Source organism: Miniopterus natalensis, chromosome 7 (genome assembly GCF_054644295.1).
Source record: "Miniopterus natalensis isolate mMinNat1 chromosome 7, mMinNat1.hap1, whole genome shotgun sequence".
In the NCBI taxonomy this organism is placed as follows: Eukaryota; Metazoa; Chordata; class Mammalia; order Chiroptera; family Miniopteridae; genus Miniopterus; species Miniopterus natalensis.
In genome coordinates, this window is record NC_142087.1 from 41,137,907 (window position 1) to 41,157,315 (window position 19,409).

At 33.4% G+C, this 19,409-nt stretch overlaps 1 protein-coding gene across 2 annotated transcripts in view; it reads right to left on the minus strand.

The window, feature by feature from the left end:
* The window catches only part of SMCHD1 (structural maintenance of chromosomes flexible hinge domain containing 1), a 117,933-nt gene that overhangs the window by 12,929 nt on the left and 85,595 nt on the right, over positions 1 to 19,409 (minus strand). The window contains exons 37-45 of one of the 2 annotated variants that reach the window (XM_087818980.1): positions 18,944 to 19,096; positions 14,561 to 14,687; positions 14,259 to 14,378; positions 13,124 to 13,209; positions 12,120 to 12,242; positions 8,710 to 8,900; positions 6,630 to 6,739; positions 6,278 to 6,348; positions 2,054 to 2,225 (exon numbers count right to left, since the gene is read on the minus strand). In XM_087818980.1, the coding sequence (XP_087675106.1) occupies positions 2,054 to 2,225; positions 6,278 to 6,348; positions 6,630 to 6,739; positions 8,710 to 8,900; positions 12,120 to 12,242; positions 13,124 to 13,209; positions 14,259 to 14,378; positions 14,561 to 14,687; positions 18,944 to 19,096 (1,153 nt within the window). The other variant, XM_087818981.1, reaches the window with a different exon arrangement.

A 19,409-nucleotide genomic window follows, 5' to 3' on the forward strand; every position in this document is an offset into this window, starting at 1 on the left:
CAGGTACCAGGCAACTATCTAGAGACCACGCCTATAACCCAAAGCCCACTGGAATTACTCAAACTAGTCAATCCTACACTGTTCACCCTGCCATGCCTTGCCTTTCCTGGGGAAACCCCAGTAAGGCTGTGGCCTAAGCACTCTCTTTCCTCTGTCTTCTGCCTTCTGATCATGTTGGTGTTTTCCCATGTGGCCCTGCAAGGTGTGTGGTGTCTCCTGTGTCTAGGACCTGTGAGTGTAATGAACTTTGTTTTCCTGAGCCTCTCCTGTCTCCTGTTACAGCTGCACCTGAATGACCATCTCATAAAAGAATATAAAACAACATTCTTCCCACTATGTTTCCCACCTACTATTCTGAACATTGCTGGGGGCTGAAGTAATAAACAAAAAGCGAATACGATCCAAATTCCTCAACAGTGGAATAAAGAAATACACTATGGTATATTTACACAAAGGAGTACAATCCTGCAATGTAAGTGAACTACACACATAGTATTAAGTGAACAAAGCCAGGCATACCGGAGTATGCAATGCATGATTTCCTTCACATAGGCATGAAAATAAACAAAACTAACCTATGCTGTTTTAGGTTAAGAAAGTTGTTATCCTGCCTGGCTGGTGTGACTCAGTTGTTGAGCATCAATCCAAGAGGTCGCTGCTGGTTCGATTCCTGGTCTGTGCACACACCCGGGTGGCAGCTCAATCCTCATGCAAGAGGCAGCCGATTAATGTTTCTATCTCTCTCTCCCTTCTCCCTCTCCCTTCCTTTCTCTCTAAAAATCAATAAAAACATATTAAAAAAGAAAAAAAAAGAATTTGTTATCCTTTGAAGAGAGGGCTGGGCAGTGACTGGAAAAGGGCTTGAGACCTTCTGTGGTGCTAATAATGTTCAACTTCTTAATACAGGGGCTGTGTTCATTTTGTGAAAATTTATCAAGTGGTATACTTATGAAATATACACATATCTATATGTTTATCATACTTTAATAAAGTTAACAACAAAATGTGTTATATACACACAACAGAATATTATTCAGCCTTAAAAAGAAAGGGTATTCTGACATATGCTATAACATGAATGCACCTGGAAGACATTATGCTAAGTGAAATAAGCCAGTCACAAAAGGACAAATATTCTATGAGTCCACTTATATATAATGTGCCTAGAATACTCAATTCACAGAAGAAAAAAAACCCCTAGTAGTTGCCAGGGGCACAGGGGCATGGAAGCAAGAGGAGTTGCTGTTTAACGGGTACAGAGTTTCAGTTTTGCAAAATGACAACAGGTTTGGAGATTAGTTGCACAACAATGTGAATGTACTTAACACTACTGAACTGTACATTTAAAAATGGTTAAGGTGATAAATTTTATATTATGTGTATTTACCATTTTTTTATAAAATAGTAACAATAACAACTACATTTTGCTGAAAAAGTAGATATCTAAGCATATTAGAACTATATAAAATTAAGAGCAAATAGGCTCTAAGGTAACAGCCTGTAGGGGACCTCCTGGAAAAGCACAGGTAACCCTTGAACAACACAGGGTTAGGGGTGCTGACCACCTCTCCCCAACCTCTGGATACCAAGATCCACAGATGCCCAAGTTTCTCATATAAAATGGTGTAGAATAATGCATACAGTTAGCCCTCACACCTGTGAATTCCCAACTGCAAATGGAAAAAACTGTTTTCGATCTGCTGTTGGTTGGATCCAAGAATGCAAAACCTGGGGATATGGAGGGCCACTGCATATTTAGTGAAAATAATCCACATGTAAGTAGGCCCATGCAGTTCAAACCTGTGTTGTTCCAGGGTCACCTGTATGTACACTTCACAGCACAGATGTAAAAACAATTCTATTGGCTGACTAGAAACAAGGTGACAGCTTATAGAAGCGAAAATGGGAGAGGGAGGTCCCACGTCATGAATAAAAACATCTTATTCATATTTAATCCTGGTTAACTTTTCATGTTAGAATATCAACACACAAGCCTCAAATAAAGGATTAAAGTCAAATAAGAAACTGTTATTTAAGTACTTATTTAACCTACCTATTTGTTGCCCTAAGACCAGGCACTGCTTTGGTACTGGAGCTCCAAACACCATTCCCCGAAGTTTGTCCATTGGAGGAGCTTTATTCTGAAGGCCCCCAAACTTCCCATTACTTCGAATGCGATCTCCATCTCTGGTGAGCAGTGTAGGACAGTGTGCAATTTTAACAACCTATTTTAAGCAGATATTAATTAGTGAGTCTATAAAACTTATTTCAGTTGTTCTAAGAAAGGGGAAATCATTTAAGAGTTTTGAGATTAGAAATGATATGCTCATGCTATTATTTTTATAAGTATTTTAATAAGCTAGTGATGTGTAAGATGAACTGGGGAAAAAACAGAGGCAGGAGAATAAACTAGGACGAGTAATTCTCAAGTGTCAGCCTAAATTAGAATACTGACGACACAAATGGCAGAACATGAAACTGGCAGCTTGACAGGTAAGAGGAAGGGAGAGAGGGACCAGCCAGAGCAGTCTGTGCTCTGAAAGCCATGGCAGTATCAAGGTAGCATCAGGAGCTCAATTTCCTTCTGTTAAATGCAAATTTTCCAGATAACCCCCCCCCAAAAAAAAAATTTGCAAAGAGAGAATATTAGGCTGAAGAAAATACAGACTGAAAATCATAGGGCTGAATCTTCAGAGGACAATGCTACAATTTCAGTTGTGGGAAGTAACAGAACTAGTAATGTGAGAGTTTGGAGAACTACAATTATGTAGTAAATCCTAAATTGTGGAAAAAAGTAGGTAGGGTTAGTCAAGAATTAAATTCTTCAGTGAAGTAAGAGAATCAAAGAGACACTATATTTAGTATTTCATGATCTTCAAAAATGTTCTTTCAAAAAAGATCTAGGAAATATAAAAAAATTAAATGTTCAACATCAAATGGTATTCAGAGAAGCAAAATTCAAATGAGATATATTCACTGCTCAAAACATTAAAACACGCATATCACACCATACACTACACTGAATGTTGGGAAAGCTATAGAGAAAGGGTATTATACTAATCTGCTCTGGGACAGCCCTTCTAAAAGGAAATGTGACAAGTATTAAACAGCTTAACATCCCGCAGGACCCAGCGATTCTAATTTTAAAAATTTACTCTGAAAAAATAATTGAAGATGTGAACAATGTGCCTTGAATGAAACATAAAAAATTTACAAGTTTCAATAAGTTACAGAAATAATGGCGCAGCCCGGCCAGGAGTGGCTCAGTGGTTGAGCGTCAACCTAGGATCCAGGCGATCAGGGTTTGATTCCCGGTCAGGGCACATGCCCAGGTTGCGGGCTCGAGGCAGCCGATCAATGACTCTCTCATCATTGATGTTTCTATCTCTCTCTCCCTCTCCTTTCCACTCTCTGAAATCAATAAAAATATATTTAAAGAAAAAAAAAATAATGGTGCATATACACAATAAAATAGAATGCATACACTAAGAATGACTGAAAAACATTATAACTTAACATGTAAAAATACCTACCCCAATCTAATATTGAGGGTGAAATAGTCTCTGAATTATAAAAATAAAAGATTAAATAAAACCTTGATATTTTAAAAATGAAAAAGTAGTAGGTCATGTAATAGAAAATCATGACCAGTATTTACACTTCTAATATAATTCCAGGGGTACTTTACAGATGTTTTCCCAACAAATTGGATATTAAAAAAAAAAATTAAATGCAGTAAGATGCCTGCTTGAAGAAAACCTGTTGTGAAATCTTTGGTAAAATGAATCAGTAAAACAACAACACCTTCCTTTCTTAGTTTTGGTTTGGATTTTTATGTTTTCTAAAAGTGAACATTAAAAATACAAAGTAGATTCATGTATTATCCATTTATCAGGAGTCAGCCAATGTTTTTAAGGATTTGATACCACTTAATAATAATAAACACACTAAAATTTACAGACTTGTCTATTTTCTTGTTAATAGGCTGATTATATAAGCCTCACGAATAAAGAACATTTTGGCTCCCCTTTTACAACAATTCTGCTAATATTATGTTCATGGACAGTTTTTCAATGCTCAAAGCACCCTTCAATCTTACAATGCTACTTCACTAGACACTCGATTACGACAAAAAAGGTAATGACAGCAGTTTGCAAATTCAGTGAGTGAACAGCCCTACCTCTGGGAAATACCTATTCACAACTGCTACAGGGACCAGCAAGGGCTAGAATAAAGGAGGGGCTGAGGTAATGTAAATGGCATGAAAAATTTAGGAAGAGAAAACAGTAACAAAGACTACTGAAGCCTAACAATGTTACCAAGGGATGCCATAAAAGCCTTTTCTCAGAAGAGTTTTAAAACAATATTTAACCCTTGAAATTACATATAACTTAATTCAAAACCTTGGAAGCAAAGAAATCAATACATGTTATACCAATTATGAGGAACATACACTGTACCTGCTTTTGTCAAATACGCTCTATTATGTTTTTTGAAGCTATGTATTGGTATCTTCCATCAGCTCTAAAAAGCGTTCATTCCTTACTTCTTTAAAGACGGCTACGATCCTCTTCTTAGCACTATAATTAGACTTTTTTTTAGATTTTTCTCATTCTGTCCTCTGTGACTCTCAACCTCTTTTTCTTATATTCCTTCTATCTGAGCTGCAGTCTGAGCAATTTTTCTTACCTATTTCCCATGTCACTATTCTCTCTTAAGCTGTTAAACCTGTCTAGTATTTATTATATTTTTTACTTTTTAGAAGCTCTATTTAATTTTTAAGTTGACTTTTTTCCTAATTTTCAACTTTCATTTCTTGAACTACATTAAACATATTTTTTTAAAATTTGCTTATATTCAATATGGAAATTATTTCAGCTCTAAAATAAAGGTGAATCCCTCCAGAGAGAATCTGTGTTTCTCTGATCAGATATCTAAGGACACTATACCAGTTCAGCACCATATGAAACCAAAAGTTTACCTTCAGATTTTTCAGACCATACAAACATTATGAAGGAGGGTTGAAAACAGACACGAGAGCCAATTTGTTTATACTGAATCATCCAGGAAAACGACTTAATATTTTTTTTCTTCTACTTAACACCAAAGGTTCAAGAGAGGCAGTTTTCTTGCAGTCTCCAGGGGCACTTGGAATTGAGATGGAAGTGACAGGTATGTTTCGCTTACCCTTCCATTAAGGTTTGGCCCTTTGGGGATTCCAGTTTATTGGGAAAGGGTCTTCTATCACTACTGGAGAAACCCACAGATAAATGAGAACTAATACGTTGTTACTGTTTACAGTAACTTTTGGAGTGTTTGTTATGTAGCAATAGATGACTGAAACATGTACTGTGCCTTCAAAGGTCTTATGGGTTGAATTGTGTATCTCAAAATTCCTGTGTTCAAGTCTTAACCCCCAGTTCCTCAGGATGTGATCTTATCTGAAGATAGGGTCTTTAAAGTAGTAATCAGTTCAAATGAGATAATTAGCGCTGACTGGTGTGTCTAAGTGGTTAGAGCATCGGCCCGTGCACCAAAGGGTCAAGGGTTCAATCTCCAGTCCCAGTAGGGGCACGTGCAGGAGGCAATCAATTAATGTGTCTCTCTGACATTGATGTTTCTCTCTCCTCTCCCTCCCTCCCTCCCTTCTACTCTCTCTCTAAAAAAAAGAAAAGGGGGGGTATAATTAGGTTGGGCCCTAATCAAATGAGAGGTGCCTTTATAAGAAGGAGATATAGTTACATACAGATATAAACAGAAGAAGGTGACCATCTACAAAACAAGGACAGAGGCCTGGAAGACACCCTTCCCTCACAGCCCCCAGAAAGAATCAACCCTGTTCACACCCTGAACATGAATTTCAAACCTCCAGAACTGAGAGACAATAAATATCTATAGTTTAAGCTACCTAGTCTGTGGTACTTTGTTACAGCAGCCCTAACAACTAATAAACAAGGGCTACATAAAATTACTTTTCCACAAACATTAATGATAGTACTCTTTTTCCAATACCATCATCGATAACAAATACCAGTTTTGAATCTTAGATAATTTCATAGTCCCAAAACATGTCTCATTTTAACTTGCCTGATGCCCCATTCATTATTTGCCCGATTTTATGTTGCTTATCAATGACTTAAATTGGTTTTGACAAGATCACTTAGTCATTTGCACATGTATAATAAAATTAATTTATTTCTATATGTCTATAATATATTAAATTTAAAAATACACATTAGAGTTAAAGCTACAAGTTAAAAAAGAATTCAATACATACCTCTCTTCTGTAATGATTGGCAGCATCTAAATTATCCAAAATAATGGTGTCTCCTAATAGCATACCAAATACTAAAAAATTAAATAAATAAAAATTTTAAATTATGACATCTTTGGTCATATTAAAATATTAACACACAATGAACATTTTTCTTACAAAGAATGCTAACTCAGAATGCTAACTCAGAATTTTATTCATCACTTTCCTATAACTGGAAAAAATGAGAATTAAATATTAATAAAACTGTGACTTATAAACTAAATAAGAACATAAATTCCATAATCAGTAATTTATATCTCTGGTTCACAAATGTAACATCTATATAAAATAAAGTCACCATAATTTCTTTTACCTGTTTCACAATGTTCTACGTTATCTGTAAATGTTAACAAATCTCGGGCAAAGACTGGATCTCCAATGGGTTCAAAATATAATCTTCCAGCTCGATAATGAGGCAGAGGTCTGAATGAAAAGAAATTTTTAAAACATATTAAACAAAACTCATATAACTTTTTAATTAAAAAATATAAAATATGAAAAACAATATTACATATTATTATCATTAAATCAACTTTTCATCCACAAGTAAAACTCCTAAATGATTATTATGCCCTTAGAAATAAAAACAATATTTACCATATACAAGTATTTAGTTTTATCTGTACTACTACCCTCAATTAGTTGGCAAAATCAATATAAACTAACTGTTGTTTAGTTTGACAACAAAAGAAGAAAAGCAGCCTCTAAAGCTGGCCCTAAATGAAGATGCCAATGGTATGACTATGTCATGGGGAGAGGGGCCCTGGAATGGAGAGAAGGGGCAGGCCCAAGACTGAGACACGTATGAGGGCGATAGCTCAGAGTCTGGCTCTGTTCTTCCCACACAGCACACAGAACAAGCAACTGAAGCTCAGAGGTAACAATGAGATTCAAGAGATGGAGGATGGTTGGGGTGTCGGGCCTTTCCTTTCTATATAGTATAGCTTTTGCCAAATCTTGAAGGTAGACATGCTGGAGGGTAGGGGTGGCTCTAAGAACTAGTGAACTCACTCCCTATTAGAGGTACAATACCAAGAAGAGAGAAAATACCAAATTCATACTTTCCTTAAATCATGGACTCTTAATATGGTCTTCAGGGATTATAAACATAAGAAAAGCTCTCCTGGAGGAAAAATTATTATCACAAAAAGTATTACTCTTATCAACACAGTAATTATGATCCAATGGGATTTCCTATGTTGTTTAAAATGGGCGATGACTAGTAGCAGAGTAAGAGATTTTTCTTTTTTTTTTAATCCTCACCTGAGGATATGTTTTCATTAATTTTAGAGATGGAGGGAGACAGAGAGAAACATTGATGAGAGAGAGAAACAACTGGTTGCCTTCCACACACGCCCTGACCGGGGATCAAACCCAAGACCTAGGTATGTACCCTGACCAGGAATCGAACCCTCAACCTTTCAGTATACGGGACACGATGCTCCAACCACCTGACCCAGCCGGCCAGGGCCAGAGTGAGAGATTTTAGAAGGCAGATTTGAGTTTAAATTCCAGTTGTTTCCTTAATCTATTTTTAGAATACAAAATGAAATGTTAGTTCAATAATATAGTAGACTCTCAATGAACTCCCATTCTCACAGTCCCTATTCCTATGCAATTGTAGGCCTTGAAAAGCTTTGTTTGTAAATCTGAGAAAATTATTGGTCAATACTCTGTAATACATTTTAATTTTTTTCTTTTGTTACCATTTTCTTCCAGTCTTCTAAAGTGGATTTTTAAAAATAAGTCAAAATCAAAGTACATATAAAATATTTTAAAATGTAGATTAAAAATACCTAATTGATTTGGATGGTTACTACCTAAAACCATACTCTGAAAAGCAAATAAAGAAATAATTACTTAAATTAAACTAACCAAATTTATATTAAAATAAGGATGAGACATCATAACTAGTCTTATATTTCACCTCTGCTACTGGCAGTTCCAACAGAGACCCTCTCTACCTAAATGATGTCTGTTTATTTTCACATTACGTAAATAGGACAAAGACATGCATCTATACCTTTACTCCAAATAAAGCAGTTTTGCATTCTATTAAGGATAATGAAATCTTTCCATTCTTGCTGTTGCAAAAACCAAAATTTTGCTTTGGGTTTGTGTGTGCATATGCTTGTGTGTGTGTTTCATATACACAAATTATATTTAATTATCAAATTAAACATGGCCGGCATATATAACTGAACATATTGCAATACTGATCTTAATGAAGTATACACATTTGTAATGAAGATGAAGATAGAATCATGTCGATAATTTGAGTCCCTTCTCAGTTTGTTTTAGGTATCTTTTACAGAAATCATTTTTAAATTCTGTGCTTTGATTAAAAAATATATGTATTTTGGAAAAAAATAATTATTTCCACTTTTTCTAACCTTTTCCAATCTGGAAGAGTCTTCTTATAAATAGAATCAAGGGGCAACACCTGCTGACGACCTTGGGTTTCATCATAGATACGACGTGCAGCATCAGTGGTCAGGGTGACAACACAATCCATATCACTTGCCAGATGCCAAGAAATAACCATTGCAGCTCTATCATCTTCAATTTGTGCCAGGTGTGCAATCTATAACCCATTAAAAAAATCAAGTATAAATCTCTAAATATATAAAAATTTGATATTAAATATTTAAAAAGCCCAAGTCTAAGGAGCAAAAACACTTCTCTGAAACACACGAATTCACAAAAATTTATCAAACTGTAAAAACTTACTGGCTTGAATATTAAATGGTCTATTCTGTTGTTTAATTTTGGAAACAATGTTCCACAGATTAAACTCCAATAAATTTTACAAATGAGCAAATAAAAATATTTAGAATAGTTATCAGCTAATTAATGATGTACATTTTTCACATTTAATATCTCTACTATTGGGAATGTGTTTTAATTAAGTAATCATAAAGTACAATTAAATAATATACACATACAATAAATGGAGCTTTAAGATTCAATTAAACATAAAGTTACATAGGATACTCTTCTAAGTAGATATTTTACTCCAATACTATAGTATCAGAAAACAAATCTAAATGTCACAGATAAGAATCTTTTCTTCTGCTTATAAGAACACTCTGGAGCTTAGGCTAAATAACCACCCTCCTATTTACAAATACTTTAGTCGCAAGCACTCTTGCTCAAAATACAACAGGGTTGAAATTTTGAGACTAATTCAAAAACCTCATTCACTGCACTGGTATGGTCACATCTACCCCTTATTCTTACCTGACCTGGTTGCAAAAACCTGCTCTAGCAATAAGAAAGTTGTCTGTTACTCTTAGAAACATCATGTCTACCCTTAAACTCCAATTCTCTTGAAGTCAGAGGAAAAAAGGTAAGAAAACAGACATGTGGAGAAACTAGCACATGTACAAGAAGATAAAGTGTTCTAGCACACGAAGGAAGGACTGGTAGTGGCAAATCAAATTAGGTGATCTCATTCTATTTTTGACGCAAGTGCTGGGACAGACAGGTATCCATTTTGTGACTGTTCACAAGCACCCTAATCTTGTAATTGTGGTAATTAAATCTAAGTGAAGATATGATTAGGAGCTCTCACTAGACTCAACACTATATTTTCTCCATGAGCTTTCAGGTGATACAAAGTATATACAGTATTATTTTTTAAATTTTTTTCAAAAATCTAATCCTTCCTAAAACATGCACTCACTCTTTTTAAGCTGTATAACACATACAATGTTCTGTTCAAGCTTTAACTATTTTTTCAGTTTTAAGTCTACCCTAGCTATTTTCATGGATGCTACTAATTCTTCCTTAGGGATAGGAGATAAATGGGACACAAAAAAAGCAATAAAGATGGGATCTCCAGATATTTGCGATTAGGAGGGCAACACTGAAATATCCAAGTTAATGGAAGTATTCACCATGTTAAAAAGAAATACAATGTAAATCTCCTGTCTTCTACTATATTTCACACTTATTTATTCTATTTTTAGGATAAATGCCAGAAAAAAATTTTTTTAAAGGAAGATTAAACATGATTTGAAAAACTTTTTCTCTTGCTGATTAGGATAGGGCTCGTGCTTCTGAGAGGACGGGAGAAACTTATATAAAATGAAATTTCAAAGGTTTCCCTCTGATTTTCAAGATGTGATGAAAAACATCTGATTGGAAGACTTAAAAATATATTTCTTCTGCTAAAATTTATTTTATACTTTGGTAAAAATCTTACATATTGAGCAAGAATTCTGTAACAAATGAACCACTGAATGTGGAATGTTAGTACCTGAAAACAGGCTATTATAGATATCAATATACTTAGAATCATAGGACTGCTTCTTTCTATAAATTCTATAAATTGGTTCTGAGGAATAACAATTTAAAAAATTATAAATTATAAACTGTTTTCCAGTTTGTAAATTTACATTCTTAATTTTTCAACTATATTTGGGGTTTGGAAAATAAGGTAATGTAGTTTCAGCAGTAAACACTGCTACACACTTTTAGAGTAACCATTACCCCCCATTTTCAGAGTGTAGTTTGTTTGTGATGGTAGAGAACCACTTATAAAGAAACTGCCATGGACTTTGGAGTTAGAAAGACTTAGGTTTATGTCTAAGTTCTGCTTCTTACTAACTATATACTGACAAGTTATTTAAATTCTCTGAACTTCAATTTCCTCATGTAAATGTAGAAATACTATAAAAAGTTCAGAGTGGTGGTAAAAGAATGATGTACGGAGGCAATAAAGAACAGTATTAGTCTTGTCTGGTGTGGCTCAATGGTTAAGAGTGTCGGCCTGTTCACTGAATAGTTGTGGGTTCGATTTCTGGTCAAGGGCATGTACCTGGGTTGCAGGTTCGATCCCTGGCCCCAGTCGGGGCCTGTGTAGGAGACAACCATTAGGTGTGTGTCCCCCTGTCCCTCCTCTACTCTCTTTAAAAATCAATGGGAAAAAAATATCCTCAGGTGAGAATTTAAAAAACCACACCAAATAAACAGTAATAAACAGCAAAGACTTTGGAGTCAGACTGGCTGGGCTTGAGTCCAGGCTCTGACACTTACTTGCTATGTAACCTTGAGAAAGGTTTTAAATCTCTCTGAATCTCAGTTTCAGTTCCCTTAATTTTAAAACAAAGGTAAAAGCAGAAAGCTAAGCTGCATAGTAAATGGAAAAGTTTAACAAGTAAAACACATATATATACTATATACCATAAACCTTAACATCATTAAAAACTGAAGATGTTAGGACACCTTCTATAAGAAATACTTTCTATAAAATAGAATGTTCAGGATTGAATACTGGTAGGATAAAAAAATAAAATTCTGACAAAAGGTAGAACAAAAAAGGAAACAGAAGAAAAGGAAGAATGGCACTCTTTTGGCAGCGAACATGTATAAAGGTTTTTTTTGTTATTACTGTTTTTTCTTAAGTTCTAGGAGCATCCAGGAATTCACTCTCTAACAATATTAGACTTAAACAAAGTCTGAGTTTTCTCTCTCTTCTGTTGTCTCACTGAAGTCTGAGTCACATAGAAAGGTCTTGGCTACCTATAAAGCCATATGACATGAAAGCATCTCTAAGTAGGTAATAAGCCTTGAATTAAGACATGTTAAAAATTTCTGTCACAGCCCTCAATAATAATAAGAATTATGGAATTAAATATGCATTTCAGATTTAAATTCTGCAAAATCCTTATGGTAATGAGAACAAGAAATTTATTGGAAAAAATTAAAAAGTACTAAGAAACACACTCTTATTATGTCATTTTAAAACACATTTTGAACAAAACAAGATAAAATGTACTTAAAAAGCTTAAACACAAACCTTTCCCAAAACATTTCCACTGCTTTTAGTATAGTTTGGAAGAGTACATGATCTTCTAGGTTTTTTCTTTAGTTCTTCCTGTTCTAATGTCTTTCTTTTCAAAAGTGCTTCAATGTGTGGCACCTGTATTTATAAAGGAAAATTAACTACAAGGCCAATTACTCTTGTACCAGGCAGTTTATAATGAAAGCAAAGAAAAACCAACAATTTCAATAACTCAATAGCATAAAGTTACTAAGCAGGCATTACTTTAAAAGAATATAGTTATCATAAGGTAAAGCTTTCATTCAACTCACTGATTTCTTTTTTATGTTAGTTAAGAAACACACAACCTATAATAATAGGACTTCTCTTTGAAACTAAGTTAAATAGTACATAAAAGAACATAACTTTAAAATACTCTATTATCTTTTTGTTGTTTTATCTCATTTTCTTTGCCACCACATATATTGGTTATAACTTACACAGTCTCTTCAATGCAGTTCTCAAGTTGATGTATTATTAATTTCACTTATTAGTGTTATTACATTAGAAATACAAACTGCAGCCCGGCCAGGCGTGGCTTAGCAGTTGAGCATCAACCTAGGATCCAGGAGATCGGGGTTCGATTCCTGGTCAGGGCACATGCCCAGGTTGTGGGCTCAATCCCCAGTCGGGGGCGTGCAGGAGGCAGCCGATCAATGACTCTCTCATCATTGATGTTTCCATCTCTCCCTCCTTTTCTCTCTCTGAAATCAATAAAGATATATTAAAAAAAACAAAAAACAAAAAAACAGCAAAGAGAAAAACAAATACAAACTGCAATCTCTTTGAAAAGAGCACTCTATCAATTTTGTTAGGCCCTTTTTAATGTCTAGTAAGTGTCTAGACTACAATCCACGTTTGTCTTCGTTCCCAAAAGCAATAGTTCCCATAACATTCCTAATAAAATATGAATGGTAAAAAAAATTATAGAGTAGAATTTAATTAAAAAAAAATCTTTCATATATACTTGGAAACTGTACCTGTTGTGTTATGGGAATGTCAATATTATTTGTTTTTAGTTCCTTTCGCAACTGGACCTCTTTTGATTTTGCTACTTCAACTTGGCCTAAAATTAAAAACAAACAAACAAAAACCTGCATAAACGTGTGATAAAATGAAAATATTAAAAAAAATGTTTTCGGTTTCTCTTAAAAAATAAGTGACTATTTCAGAAATTAAAAATAAAACTAAAAATCTAAAATTAAGTTTCTGATCTAATACACAAAAATAAAAAACAAAATTAATGTGGTTAAGAGAAATATTAGGATATAATACTAAAAACTCCGAGTAATCTTGGATAATTTATTCAATCCTAATCCATATGCGTATACATAACATAGACACACATAATTGCAAGAAACAAGACTTTATAAAAATAATTTTCAGTGCTACGAATTATGTATTATCTCATTACTCTATCTAGTTCCTAGTACCTTCTAAATATCCTTGATCTTGGATAGATAATACAAAAGTGAGTATACATTGATGAAGGCAGAACATATTTGTTGGTTAATGGATCGAAATTTTAACTATGTAATTAGCATAAAGCCAAAAGCCAAAACCAAAAAAAGAGATGACAGCGTACAACTCAGCAAATGCCTTAACATTATACAAACATTAAAATTTGCAGCAAACATTCCATGTATTGATTAAAAAATAAGTTGCACGTTTCTTTATCGGTATGTGCTGCCCTATACATCGCCATAGTGTGAAATACTTAAGATATTTTAAGTAAAACACACAGTTCCATTACTCAAAATAAAAATCATTATACATCCCCCAGTGATACTATCATCTAATATCTTTGCCAGAAGCTGGAGCTAGATATAAACATTATTATTATGTCAAAGCCTTAAATTCCCACAGATTTGTAATTTTTAAAAATCTTGAATTTTTGTAGGTAAACAGTATATAAATTCATTTGAAATGAAGAAATACTTCATTTTAAGCAGCTCAAGAAATACTGTATACCATCATTACTACCTTTCTGCAGTGTTCTGCAGTTTACTTGTAATTTAGGAAAGTAGACAGTGTTTGTGTCTCATGGTCTCAACCTTCTGCTTCATCATTCCCCAAGGCATATTTTTTATTACTTTTGAATACAAAATGACTTACACGTTATTTCATCAATAAGCTGTTTTCTGGTTTCAAATACACTTCTATACATTTCAATAGACTGAGATAATTCATCCTTTTGTTTTGCAAATGCCAGCATTTGTTGCTGCTTCTTAACATCTAAAAAAAACCAAAAAATGATTCCAATAATTTAATTCGATTTTTAAAATTGTGGACTTTTTTAATGTATGTCATAACATGACTGGATAACTAATAAGCACAATATTAATGGAAAGCAAGTCAAAGTTATCTAAAGTACCACAAACATAAGTGTTTACTCCTCTATTTTCCTAGAAACTTACCATCAGAAAACATAAATGGTAGAATATATGATTCTAATGTTCTTGACAAAGCTGGTAGCTGAGGCTCAAATATAATAAAATATTCAGTACTATCCTTTCCAGGACTATTTTCTGCCAGCACTAGACTCTGAATAAAGAAAAAAACAGTAGCAAAAAAAGTTAAAAAGGTACTTGTTGTCAATGTATAAGTGTTTTATCTTTTATTGTGCTGTTTCCCAGTAAGTGGTAAATTTTAACACTGACTGACCCTTAAGAGTCATTAAACATTTTACTTTTTGATACTGATTTGAAAGCAAAATGATCTTATCAATAAATTATGCAAAAATATATACAATGGAAAATTACAAGGAAAAATATATTTTCTTTCAGACCAGAAATATCTTCTTGATTCAAACCTTTAAGTTGAAGCAGTGTGAAACAGTTGATGGTATGAAAGTTATAAAAAACAACCACAAAGAAATGTCCAAAGCCCAATGCTGAGTTTAAGTTACTACCATGGAAGTAGACGTGCCAGTCCCAGGTGACCAAACAAGAAGTCCTGAAAAGCTCTAAAGATTTGTTTTTTATAAAAATTGTATTGCCTTCATTAATTCACAAAACTTTTGATATACTTTATACTTTAGTTTAAGACTATAGCATACAACTAGTAAATAATGCAAATATAAATATTTATATCCTAAATGATTTTTGAACAAGAAGTCTTACAGGAAACAGATGCTGTTTTGTGTTTTAGACTACAATAATACAATTCATGGAGAAGTAGAATTTTCAAAAATCTAAATCAATAGAACACTGTAGAACAATCCACAAAATAACAAAATTACAAATTATAGCAAACAATTCTTAGAATGTAGAATACAAACCCACCATTAAACTGACCCCCAATCCCACTCATTTCTGAAAAATGTTTTCAGTGTTTTATCATGAATATAAACACATATAAAAATAATATACTATTTGCATTTAAAAATGGTACACACTTTATACTTCAGCAATTTGCTTCCAGCACTTGATTTGTTGATCAAGTCCAGTGAATGACTAGATACCAATTTTTAAAATTTATGCATAGTACAGATATACTATACTATAATATTCTTTCACTGGATAATGAACATTTAATTTGTTTTAAAAACTTAGCTATTATTTATAACATAGCAAAGACAATCTCTTTTAATATTTCGTGTGTTCTCTAGGATAACAAGAAATAAGACCCATTCAAACAGGTTAACAGGCAGTATGAAATCTTTCAGAAAGGCCGTCAATTATCCTCTCGCCATTACCATGTAAAAATATCCAGCTCCCCTGATGCTGCCCAACACTTAATATCAATCAAGTATTTTTTTTCTAAAACGATGGATTAATTCTTTGGTTAATCTCTCCCCCTCCAACAAGGATTTATATGCATATATGCACAACCCAAGGGCACAGGCAATGATGGGGAGAGGCGCTGGGAAGGGGGGTAGGGCGGGGTGGAAGGGGTCAATGGGGAGAAAAAGGGAAATCTGTAATATTTTGAACAATAAAAAAATAAATTAATTAAAAAAATTTAAAAAAAAATAAAATAAAAAGATGGATTAAGAACAACTAGTCATTATTGTTTTAATTAGCATCTGCATGGCACTGAGGTCATGCTTCTTGTTAATTGGTCATTTATACTTTTTCTTCCATTAATTGCCTGCTCATATTCTTGGGTCACTTATGTGTCTACTAGATTGTCTTTTTTCTTTGATTTGCAGGAAGTTTTTTAGGCGGTTTAAAAAATATGTTTAATATATTAATCTTGCATTACATATAGAAATACTGTTACACATATATACGGTAATACACAGCAATACATATGCAGCAGTATTTCCACCCAACTTATTTTAAAAATTTTACTGAACAATCATATAATGAATCTCTATATAATATCATTCAGTGTCACCAATTATCAACACACCACCACCGTTCTTTTATTTCTAAGATATGTTTACGGTAAAGTTTTAACTTTCGATATAGTTAAAAAAAAATCTTCCTTTATGTCTTGTTTAAGAAGACTTTCCTATCTCAAAGTTTTAGTTTGTAATCTCTGATGTACAGCTTTTCAAGAAAAGAGCATACACAGAATAACAGAAATGAAGATAACTGAAGAGTCCCAAACTGAATCCATGTACAAATGGGAATTTGGAATATGATAAACAGACAAATGCATAGCAGAATGAAACATAAGACACCTCTTTCAGAAATTCCCAGATCAAGTAGTCAAATAATATAGAGACTCTGAATAACATAATTAACAACCTTAAAAAAATTACATATTCAGGTTGTAACTTTAAAGAAAGCAATACAGGTTCTTTTCAAACAAATGTGGAACATTTACAAATACTGGTTGTGTCCTGGGTCAGTGTTTCCTAAGTGTCTCTAGTGACAAGAATCACTTGCTTGTTACAAATCCGATTCCAGAGCCCTGCCCCAGACCTACTAAATCAATAAATGGGTCAGAAGCCCAGCAGGAATTGAGAGTTTTCTGCTTATTCAGTATGATATTAGGAACCTCTAGTGGAAATTCAAATGTATGACATGAAACTTTAGATTCTGTATGCAGCTGAAGGGGAATAGCTTATGTCATCATCTCAATCTCAGAAATGTGTACAGTGGGGTTAGCAATTTGAAAAGCCAGAAGGGGGGCCAAGGAAACAGGACACGTGCAAACAGGAAATAAGTAAAGTGGACTAGGTGTATTCTTCTAAAACAAACCTACTTTGAAGTTGAATGTGTCTCACCCCTTCTGTTTTACAACATGTGGTTTTCATTACCTAATTTTTGTGAGGGTACAAGAAAATTTCACTTTCCACTATAATAAAAATAAAAGAACAAGTGTAAATATAAGTATCAGCTGACACTTGCTGTCAATGTTAAGAAATGAAAAGAAGTGGCATACACAGAGCTGAGTGGAAAGTCCTGCTGCCATAAGACAATCTTGGCTCAGTATTGCCAGGTGTTTAGATTTCTCTAAATAAATCAGAAATGCCTATCTTTACGTAAAAATTCCAGAACTTTAGGAAAATGTTGGAAAATAATTAAAATGGAAATGCTGTAATGGTCTGTCATTGTTAAATCAACTGACATGTCTACTGTAGGCCAGGTGCAAGCTGGCAGGCTCCCTGATTATAAGCCTAATGTTATTAAAACAATGTGATATATTGTACACCTGAAACTAATATATCATATGTCAACTATAATTTTTAAAAAGTGGTATTAGCACTGGTTTAGATATAAAAATAAACACTGACAAAAAGGTGACACTTCAACTTTACTGGTACAGGAAGAATTATTAAATAAATATACCAAGAAATTTAGTTAATGAATTTGGAAAAAAAGATAAAAATAAAATTCAGACAAATCAAAAATTAAATGCATAATATTAGAGTTAGTACTGTGAACATAATCTTTCCTTCTGCCCCAATATAAACAAAGTTCCAATAAAAGACAAACTCAGGAAAAAATACTTATATATAAAAAAGCATTAATGTCTTTAATATGAATTTAAGAAGAAAATGATGAACATTCCAAAAGAAAAAGAGTAGAGGAACAATCCTACAAAGATCATAAATATAAAAAATGTTTAACCTTACTAGTAACAAAGAAAATGTATATATTTTTTAAATAGAGGAAACTTGGTTAGAATTTTAAAAACTTCACATTCAGGGTTGGTAATATTATAAGGATATATATACACATACTTCTGGTGGAAATATAAACTCAAGAGCAATTGGCAATAACTACCAAAAGGCGCTCTCTCCAATATACTTCTACCAATTTCTTAAGGAAATAATCATATATGTAAAAAAGGATATACACAGAAGCTGACAGAAGCACTGTTGATAAAACAAGCTTTGAAAAGAAACTAAATTTTCACTTACGATTGATCAAATAAATTATACTCATCAATACAATGATCTAGGTTTATACTTATCGATGAAGAAATATATCAAAGATGTGTTAAATAAGAAAAGATTTTTATAAAAGCAATGTTCTATAATTTCACACACACACCACCCCCATGTATATAAATCATATACACAGAGTGTCCATGCAGTGTTAGTGTATATACGGAAAACTCTGGCAGTTATATATTAAATTGCTAATCATCATTATCTCTGAAGGGTGATAATATAGTGATTATTTTTGAGTTTTTGTACTGTGTATTTTTTATAAGTAAAACTATTTCCATTTTGAGAAAAAACAAAGGTGATTTATTAAATTTTTCTAAGATATATACATTTTACCTAGGCTATGTTTTATTCTGTTTCTATCCACAGAATGAGAGCTTTTCAATGAAACACAATTATCACTGAAGCTAAAAATACAGAAATCTTATCTACCCAAAGACATTAAAATTACCGTGATTTCAGCAGAACCTGCTACAAAAGGAAATTCAAGTGTTCTAACTTTCCCAATGAAGAGTGGTGTATCAGTATCTTCCTCGCTAGAACCTTTGATGGTAGCTATTACAGTGCCAACCAAATCAATTCCAGTCTGATTGTTGAACTCATCCTTAAAGTAAATAATGGAAAATAATTAGGAGAACTGGTAAGAAGATTAAACCGAGAGGAGGACATGTACAAATCAGAAATGACATATTTATAAAGCCCCCAAAATTAAATTATCCTGATCCTTTACTCCAAGCACAAAATTCAATTCTGAGATTAAGTGCTCCGCGGGCAGAAAATGATCCCAGAAACCATGAAAAAACCAGTAGCTTCCAGCTAATACAATGGCTCCTAACTTTCTATATTAAAAGGACTCCCATTTTAAGATGTCACCTTATTATATACTTTTATCACCTACTGATCTGGGGCAGAGAAGT